The 10,474-nt window shown below is 38.8% G+C and overlaps 1 protein-coding gene across 5 annotated transcripts in view; it reads right to left on the reverse strand.

The window, feature by feature from the left end:
* Window positions 1-10,474, reverse strand: part of ATP2C1 (ATPase, Ca++ transporting, type 2C, member 1) — a 158,947-nt gene that overhangs the window by 111,891 nt on the left and 36,582 nt on the right. For 2 of the 5 annotated variants that reach the window (XM_011933676.1, XM_011933673.1), the window contains exons 1-2: window positions 10,409-10,474; window positions 9,961-10,143 (exon numbers count right to left, since the gene is read on the reverse strand). The exons of 2 other annotated variants lie outside the window; for them this stretch is intronic. In XM_011933676.1, the coding sequence (XP_011789066.1) occupies window positions 9,961-9,966 (6 nt within the window). In that variant the 5' untranslated portion in view covers window positions 9,967-10,143; window positions 10,409-10,474. The remainder of the gene's footprint in view (window positions 1-9,960; window positions 10,144-10,408) is intronic. One more of the 5 variants, XM_011933675.1, reaches the window with a different exon arrangement.

Genomic DNA, 10,474 nt, shown 5'->3' on the forward strand with positions numbered 1-10,474 from the left:
AGGGGAGGGGAGGGAAGGGGAGGGAAGGGAAGGGAGGAGGAAGAGGCAGAAGGAAAGAAGTGAAGGAGGGAGAGAAAGAAAGTTTTTTTAGACTCCTTTATACCTTCTCCTAATACCTCCCCCACCATGACCAATGACATTCATTTCATAAAGCAGCTAATTGGTGAACTTAATTTTACAGGCTATGACAAACAAAACCTTTATGAAAAGACATTATGGTGGCATTCTTAACACCCTGTGCTTCCAGACCTAAATAACTACAGGTACAATGGGGAGCCACATAAGCCTGTAAAAGCAGTTGATGGTCAAATACAATTCAACATCATTTAAAGCTACCAACTTTGAATCCTATAGGGTTAAGTTAAATGATAATTTATTTGCTGTCACAAAATGTACTCTATTATTATTTTCCATTTTTAAATAGTGTTCCTCAAAAGCTAATTTTTCTAACCAACTAATTAATGAATGGAATATTTAAATAATCTTAGTTTAAGATGAAAAACAGGCATGTTATTTCTAAATTCCATCTGCAATTAATAAAATGTACATTATTAAGTCCAATACATAGTTTACCGAACTCAAGGACTTTTACCTACAGTAATTCCATTCTATAGATGGAGAAAATAACGTATAGCAAGAGTAAACTGGTTTTTTTCCTCAAAGGAAAGAAATAGCAGCAAAAAATTCCAGTGACTCCCTAAAAATGAGAATGCCACACAACTATGTACATGTAAGGAGACTTTAAACACTGAGGCTATGACTGGAACAGATCACTAAGGAAATGGTATTAGAGATGAAAATGTAGGTGGTCCTGTCCCTAACATCACCGAAAAAATTGGAGGGAACATTCAGCACCTTACAAAATAAAGTAAAAAGGCACCTGAGGACAAGCAAAAGAAAGCCACCTAATGAAGACCCTAAAAAGGAAATCTAAGGAAGAGTTCTGGACTTCAGGGAGGGGTCTACTTAGAATCATAAATGGATAAAAAGGAAAAAGGCAATAGAGACACAGGAGGTCTACCATTTTCCATGAGAAATAATTCAGTACATTTTGGTCTTATTTCAAAGAATAGTAAAATTGCTTCCAAACAATAACAGTTCTGTGAGCAATAAATAATACATAAAATGTATTTATAGGCTAAAAAGTACAATTTAAGGGCTTAACTTCATTGATCTATATTAAGGGTTTAACTTCATTGTCTACTGCTAAGGGAACACTAAATACTGAATCCTGAAATAGTACAAACCCAAACCAAAGTATAATCAAAATCATAATTTGATAAAACCAAGAGAAAAGCATTAAGATTATAAAAGCTACTCTGTGTTTCCTAGGCATCCCACTCACCTCTCAGGAAAAAAAAATACGTGTGTGTGTGTGTGTGTGTGTGTGTGTGTGTAGCTTTGAAATTAGCAGTTAAAAGACCAAAAGTAACTCCCCTAAATCTATTCAACAAGTAAGGTAAGGGAAATTAGCATTTGCTGAGCGGCTCTTACATGCCAGGCCCTTGTACACACCCTGCCTTGTCTAATTCTAACAAACCTGAAGTAGTCATCATCTCTTTACAAGCGAGGAAACCAAGGCTTAGAGGAGTCAACTTTCTTGCCATTTGTTAGAATAGTGTTTCTCAATCTTGGCACCATTGACATGTGGGGCTAGACAATTTTGGGGGCGGCAGGGGAGAGGTAGAAGATGCTGTCTTACAGATTGTAGCATGCTTACCAGCATCCCTGGTCTCTACACACTGGATGCCAGTAGGATACTTTGGGTTGTGGCAACCCAACATTTCTCTAAACATTGTCAAATGTCCCTTGGGGGCAAAATAATCCCGAGATGAGAACCACTTAGTTAGAAGGAAGAAGCCAGCATTTTCATCCAATAGGTACGTGACAATAGGTACATCCCAGACTCTGTTCAAGATGAATAAAGGACAAATTGAGGTCTCTGCCTTCAAGAGCTCACTTTGAAACCTGGTACTTGATTTAAAACCTCTCTCCATGCATAGCCATATGAGCCTCACACCATGATAGTCTGACCTACATACTCCCTTCAGCCAGCCCCTAAATCTGCTCACTCCTTCAACCACAATCAATGGCACCCTCACTGACCTAAATGATATCTTGCAGTCATGTCTGATTCAACTATTCCCTTAATTTTCTGTATCTAGTCACTGTCCAAGTCCTGCTGATTTTTCTTAGGAGTAAAATATCTCCGTCATCCATCCCTACCCTTCATTCCCATCACTCTAATATAGATACAAACCAAACTCCCTGTATCTTCTAACAGAAGATATCAGGAGTAACTAATCTCTTCGTCCCTCATATGAATTAGGGGTACATATCAAGATATAATAACTGATCTACCAACTTTTAGGATAGAGGGCTGGCAGACTTCAGAGCAGTCCACAATGACCACATCTTTCTCTGGGGTGGGGAGGGATGCTGGAATTTCTAATCTGATAGTAGTTTCATAAGCCAAATACTAACTCTTAAGTAAATAGTAACCCTCACAAGCATTAAGAAAAGGACACAGCAGAAATTAGTTTGCATGCCATTACAAAGTGATTTGCATGCTATTTCTGGCATTTGTGCCGTGAACTGCTTTTGCCTGCTTCAAAAGAAGGTAGAACTGACACTCAACAGAGCAAGTAAGGTGCAACTCCCAAAGAAAGCTTAATTAAACCAACTAATATTTCCACCCCTGCTGATGTAGAAACCTAGATGAAGGCAGGTAAAGCAAACATGCTGCTGGGGAAACACTAAAATAGATGGCCAAACAAAATCTACTGAAATGCCTGCATACAAAGAGAGATATAAATCTCATATATAACATATACAAATAAAATCACAGGATCAAAAGGCTAATTTATTTATACTACAAATGAAAAAGACTCCTATTTAAGATGAGAGGAAATCCAGGACCCGGTTCAAAGTTGGATCTTGCCCTTAGGCAGAGAATAACAGAATGTTTATGTACTAATGTACTAATGCTCTATCCTTTTTAACTTCCAAACACCATAATCAAGACAAATTTCTGAAATGCACAACTTAATCAAAACTTTTAATTTTTACTCTGCATGTTTAAATTTTCAAAAAAACACATTTACATGTTCAAAAAAAAGTCTGATGAGTGACTTCCTAAATACTTCCACTTATTATTTCTGAGTTTTCCTATAAAGGGCTGATGGCAAATATACTTATTATTTAGGGTCCTGCTTTTTCCAACTTTATCAAGCTGTTTTAAATAAATAAATAAACGGAAGTAATTTCTATAAGGATGCATCAATATCTCAAAGCTTTCTAAAAGAATAAAGAATGTTATTCTACAGTTGGGCATGGTGGCTCATGCCTGTAATTCCAACAATTTGGGAGGCCAAGGCAATAAGACTACTTGAGTCCAGGAGTTTAAGACCAGCCTGGGCAACAAATCAAGATCTCGTCTTTACAAAAAATTAAGAAACTAGCTGGGTATAGTGATGTGCGCTTATAATCCCAGCTACTCAGGAGGCTAAGGCAAGAAGATCACATTAGTCCAGGAGTTTGGAGCTTTGAAGAGCTATAATGATGCTACTGTGTTCCAGCCTAGGTTACAGAGTGAGATGCCATCTCAAACACACACACACACACACACAAAGAAAAAAAAAGGATGTCATACTAAATTAATGCATTTCCTTCTGAGGGACATATTTTAGGTCGGCACGTTTATGAAATGACCCAATGTCAAACCAAAAGGCCTTTACTTAAGAAAGCAATTATAACAAACAGGTATATTAAATAATTCCAATTCACACATTCTCTAATACCTATAGCAGAATTTAAAAAGCAGAGATAGAAATTGAATTAGACACCCAGTTACAGCCATCTTAAGATAATGCTTCTGACCCTATTACTGTCTTCTGTCTATAACCTAGGACAGCTTTTCAACATTTCATTCAAACTTTTTCTAAACATATCACAAGTTTAGTCTAATCTAAATTAACACAATTGGTTTATTTGTAATTCTACAATTTATACCTTTGTCGGTAGCAACCTAAAGCCTGAAGACAGAAGATACACAGTTGACTCTTTAACAACATGAGTTTCAACTGTAAAGGTCTACTTATACTCAGATTTGCTTGTCACCCCAGACAGCAAGACCAAGCCCACCTTTTCTTCAGCCTACTCAACATGAAGACAATGAGGATGAAGACCTTTATAGTGATCCACTTCTACTTAATGAATTATAAATACATTTTCTCCTCCTTATAATTTTCTTGTAAGTTTTTTCTCTACTTTATTGCAAGAATACAGTATATAATACATATACAAAATATGTGTTAATCGACTATTTATGTTATCAGTAAGGCTTCCAGGCAACAGCAGAGACTATTAGTAGTAGTTTTCAGAGATTTAAAAGTTACATGCAGATTTTCGACTGCATGGTGGGTCAGCACACCAACCCCCACATTGTTCAAGGGTCAACTGTATTAACAAATACATACAAGTAGCAGTTATACACATCCAAGAGGAAATTATCAATTTAGTCTTCTTTTTTTGAGAAATCCTTTCTTTTATGAAATGATGGCATTAACCTCAGAATATACTCTTTACTGCCTTTTACCAACATTTGTCAACATGAAAAGCATAAAGATAACGTTGTCATAACTGATGCCTGAAACCATTATTAAAAAGAATTTCTGTTTTAACAAAGTAAATGTGAGGGGACCTCTTGAACTGATCCTTAAGATATTTTAAGATGCTACATGTAACAACAATGTAATCTAAAATTCATGCTAACTTTACCATCAAACCACAGTGTTCTTGGCACCTTTAAAACAACCTTGTAAAACAGATCATGGCTAACTAAGATCTCTAAAATCAGTCCTGGGCCCCTAGGGGTGTGCTCCCTAGGAAACTATTTTGTTTCATAATGCTTTGGGTTAACAGACCTGAATTCTGCTGACTTTAAATGAATGACAAAAATATGAAGACAAATCAAGTATTTGGAATCCAACTGTCAGAAGGCTACTGCATACAAATACTCTTTATAGCATCCTCTGGCTTAAATTACTACAGTTTATAAAATGTTGTCATACATACAGTCTCTTTTAGTTTCAACTCTTTTTCAAAGTACTAATTAAGAGTATCATTTTATGGACAAAACTGCAAACAACATAAACTATATTTCCCACGCCCAAAGATATAAAATATTTTTATAACCTGGTTTCCTATTTGCAGTTACAGGAATCAAATTAAGGTGGCTTCTCATCCCTTTTTCCCTATAGCTTCTCCAACTATAGTAACACAATCTTTTCTTGAGACATTCCTAGATGATTAACAATTTGAAATTGAATTAAGAAACTGCTTTTAAAAGTAAAGTGTAAATACATCCATTTTCAAACGAAAAAGATTGAGGTATTGTTCTCTACACCTATTAGCTCTGTCTATAATCTTAAATTAACCACGTCCTGAAATCCTGAAGACTATTACATTTCTATTCACTAGTCAAATATTTAAGGCTATATTAAAATTTCACGTGTATTAAAGTCACACTGAATTTTCTATGGGAAAGGCCAAATTTATTCCAAAAAAATAAATCCATTACTAGAAAGGAAAAACTAATTTGCAAGCTTCTCCAGCTAGACGTCTCTTTTCTAGTAAGCTATCACTTTAAACATGCAATTAACTTTTAAAAATCAGGTAAGAGCTGTTTACTTGTGCATCTCAAGATTCCTAAGTGGTATCTGTTTAGATTTGTGATAAACATGTAAAAAGAAATTCCAAAGGGTCTGGATAAAATCCTAACTCACGACTGAATGTTAAGTAGTCCAAAAATTCCAGGAAATTAACATTTTAAATGTTCCTAGTGACAAGCAGAAAGTGTTCGTGAAACATCCTGGAGTCTACAGCTAAAAATTGGTCAAGCTTTGCTGAGAAAGTTTAAATGGGCCCTGGGAAAAAGGTCCAGAAGAATCGAAACTGAAGTGCCAAAGAAAATACCACCATTGCTGAAGGAACTGACACATGGATGAAACCATTTCCTCCCCACACCACTGTAAGCTACCTAAGAACCTTCATGCTGATGCTCTAGGGAGCCACTATCAATTCCACACTGTTCACACCTACAAATATAACTTACCTGCATACCTATTGGAGGATTCTGTTACTAGGGAACAGCAGCATCACTCAATTCATCCAAGTTAACTGTACGTCAAACATTGCTCTGGCAGCTTCATTTATTACCTACACCAACTTTGCAAGAGCGCATTGTCTCATTTACTGATGAGAAAACTTAAGAGGCTGAGAAAGCTTAGAAGCCGAGTAACTTGTCAGATTTTTTAGGGGAGGAAAACACTACCTGTCAGGCTTCAAACCCAAACCTGTCTCTTTCTATACCGGACCCTGGCTTCTTTCTAGAGCCCTAACTTTTTCTGTAGGCTTAAAAGCACTAATGCCATAGAAAATTCCTTACCTAACTCCACTCAACCCTCAACTAACAATGACAACTTCATACAGAGTATTTTGGCCACAACTGTTCCCCCTTCCAACATTCAGCTGTCATGCAATATTAAAGCCAGGTGGCCTACTAGTATGTATCAAACATTCAGCTAGGCTATTTATAATTAACATTTACTGAGCACTTACTATGTGCCAGATACTGTTTGAAATGTTTACAACAACCTCGTAAGGTAGGTTCTATCATTATCTTTATTTTATGAAGAAAGGGAAGCACAGAAAACTTTAATATGCACAAAAATAAACGGTAAGTAACGAATCCAGCATTCAACTCAGTTTCCATGGTTTCACCACAACTCAAGCTCTTATACGTTATCATTCCTCCCTCACAAGAGAATTCATACAGGGTTTCTCATTTAATCCTCTCAACTCTGTGAGTTAAAGATTATCAATTCCAATTTATAGATGAAGAAATACCGGCTCAGATAGGTGAAGTAATTTACTTAAAATCACACAGCTTTAAGTGGTTCAAGACAAGTTAGTCAAGACTTGAATTCATTTTTGTTTCACACCTCCAAATTGTTAATACTACACCATATCAAGGAAGGATGAGAACTATAAAAAGGCAAGTGAACAATAAAAAGGAACAGGTATCAATCTACGTAGTTTAATATGGTCAATCACTTTTGAAAATTTCTGACTTCCTTCCTTCCTTTCTTCCTCCCTTCTTCCCTTCCCCTCCCCTCCCTTCCCTTTCCCTCCCCCTCCCCTTCCCTTCCTTTCTTTTTGGTGACAGAATTTCACTCATGTTGCCCAGGCTGGAGTGCAATGGCGTGATCTCAGCTCACAACCTCCACCTCCCAGGTTCTTGTGATTCTCCTGCCTCAGCCTCCCAAGTAGCTGGGATTACAGGCATGTGCCACCACGCCCAGAACCATGACTAGAAGAGATCTCATTTAGAATTCAACATTTCCCAGCGCTCTTTAGTCCCTGACACACCTGTGTATTTGTCAGGGCCTGCCAGGTCACATTTAGATGGAGTCTTGCCCTGTCACCCAGGCTGGAGTGCAATGGTGTGATTTTGGCTCACTGAAACCTCTGCCTCCTGGATTCAAGAGATTCTCCTGCCTCAGCCTCCCGAGTAGCTGGGATTACAGGTGTATGCCACCCTGCCCAGCTACTTTTTTGTATCTTAAGTAGAGACAGGGTTTCACCATGTTCGCCAGGCTGGTCTCGAACTCCTGACCTTGTGATCTGCCTGCCCTGGCCTCCCAAAGTGCTGGGATTACTGGCGTAAGCCACTGTGTCTGGCCTATTCCTTATTATGAGTATGATTTTGGACAAAGGTCTTTGGGCTTCAGCTTTTTCATCAGTAAAATGGATATTCTCATCTCATAGGAATCTTACGAAGATTAACTGAGTAAGTGTAAAACAGTAAAGTGCCTGGAACACAGGCAATCAGGAAATGAGGCTGTTCTAATTTCCTACTGATAAAAAAGTAGCATGTTTCCTATATAGAACATGAAGTTTGTAAAATTATCTTCTAAGTCCCTCCCCGTCCCCTCCCTAAACACTCCGAAAGTGAGCTGCTGGCTCCAGTCTTAAATCTAGTCCTGTCTTCCTGTGCTGTACGATGTTCCTCTCTTCATCTCTTTCCTTCTCATTCTTCCAGCTTCTCTTTCTCTCCCTGCCCAGGCCTCTCATTAGTCCAATTAATAAACTATTGCTGTCAAAAAAAAAAAAAAAAAGAAAATTTCTAGGCTACATACAGGTTCTTCTTCAAACTGTTTATATATTAAAAAAACATGTTATGATAGTGAGGAAACTGACAAAAAATGGTCTCTTGATGGTCAAGAATAACAGGACAGAAAATCCCACACGTTTTTAAGAACTGTATAATCTTTTACTATGAAACCACAAAATTCATATTTGGCCACAAAATACAGAGACAGACACAAGCAGGCACCATGCTCCTATCTCACAACCACCGCCTCCCACCTCAGTAGATAATGACAATCGGCTTCATTACTCATGCTCCTCTTCCTGACAGATCAAGAAACAAAAGCAACATGAAAGAATCCACCTACTTTAGGCTACTCTCTTAAATCTGGTACCATTCTGAAAACAAGCTCATAAACATACATTAAATTTTAGAAGTTATTTAAGATGTTTCTACCAAGAAACAAGTATATTAATGCATTTAACATTCTTTGTCTCATGTGCAGAATGGATTTGCCTTTCTTAAATCTATAAACTTAAAGAGAGGAAAAAGACTCAGAAAAGTGATTTTCCTATCACCAAAAACATCACTGCTTTCAAATGTTTCTCAAGACCCAATTAGACAGTATAACTCCTCTGCAGTTATACACTTTAGCAGTTCAGAAAATGTCTTCCACCAATTATCCATTCAGAGTAAAATTGGACAATATAATCATGACTCTCATCATATTCCCTACATAGCCCAGAGGTCTCAGATAGCAAAACTGATTACTGCATCTATAAGAAACATCCATTTCAAAATTACTAGTCCTAGTAAGACAATCAAGCTTACATTCTCAACAATGGAAAAACAAATTAGAAGCAGCCAGCAAGCAAGACTGCAGCTCCTTTATACCAGATACAGATTTTTTAAAACAAATTATAGAAGAGGAAAAACCTGTCATTTGTTAAGTATCTTTTATAGTATTTTGCAGCCCGGTTAAAGGCAGAAGAAAAAAAATGATCACGCACAAGTCAGAAGTCAGTCCAAAGAATAAGTGTTGTTTCAGGAGGGGGAAAAAAAAATCACTTATTCACAGTTGTTCAACAATTTTAAAAATAATCAGTGTTGTGCAGGAAAAGCATTAAATATTTTAACGAGGCCAAAGGGATCATGTAACATGTGAATGACGATCTAATGTGTCCAAAGTGTACAGTGAACAAACAGGTTCCGCTGTCAACCTCCTAAATGATGTTTTGAAATAGGGTGGAACTTTAAGAAAAGCACTCACCTCATAACATTTCATTAAATTCACAGGTTTTTGTTTTGTTGTTTGTGTGTGTGTGTGTGTGAATTGAAAAACAATGAGCTTTTTCCCCCAGTGCTAGAGATAATAAAACATGGCTTGCTTTCTTATAAATGAATCCTGCCACATCGAGGCTTGAAACGCCAATATACAAAGATGAAGCCCATCCCCTTGTCCCCCATTTCTACTTCCCCTCAGGTAATTCCTTTCAAATAGCTATTTAAACACACATAGACGCTATCTGAAATGAAAACTTTCCTCCCATTCCCTAAGCTGAAGAAAGCAGGAATTCTTCAAGAAAGCTGAATCAAGCTCAGTCACCCACAGAACCCCAATCTCTCAAATGCCCTGTGTTACCAAAATAAAAGCTGGATACCCTAAGTAAGCAAATCCTTGGACACTTCACACACACAGTAAATAAATAAGCTCACTAAAATAAAAAGGTGGAAAAACAAAGTCAACTTAAAAGCAAACCACCACACCCTCAACTCCGCGTTGCAACCGGTCGGCCAGGGGCCTTTACCTTCATTTTCCATCGAAACTGCACTCGGGTTGATGGCTACAAAGTCTTTAGTGTCAGCCACGGCCACACTGGGAATAGACAGAAGAGGAGGACAAGGAAGAGAAGCCCCCGGAATCCCAGGCTGTCACCCCCGCTCCCGGCCACGCGTCCCACGGCTGCTCCCACCACCCCTAGCAGCAGCATCTGCAAGAGAAACCAGGAGAAGCGGCGCTGACGAGAGAGAGGCTGAGGAAGGAGTTCCCCGCCCAGCCGCTATCTCGGGAGCCCCCCCCCCGCCCCGCGCCAAGATCCCGCACCCGCCCCATCGTGTGCCCGCAACGTCCCCAGCTCATGGCAGTGGGGCGGCGCCCTAGAGATGCCCCCCCAGCCAGGGGATCCCCGAACCTCCCCTTCCTTCAGAACCTGGAAGTTTCTAGAAATGGGGGCAGGAGGTAATACTGGTACCCACCCAAAGCCCCACACAGCCCGCCTCCAGGCTGCGGGGTCTCAGCCGCGGGGCTCGCGGGGGCGCCCC

Source organism: Colobus angolensis, unplaced genomic scaffold (genome assembly GCF_000951035.1).
Source record: "Colobus angolensis palliatus isolate OR3802 unplaced genomic scaffold, Cang.pa_1.0 Scaffold129, whole genome shotgun sequence".
NCBI lineage: Eukaryota > Metazoa > Chordata > Mammalia > Primates > Cercopithecidae > Colobus > Colobus angolensis.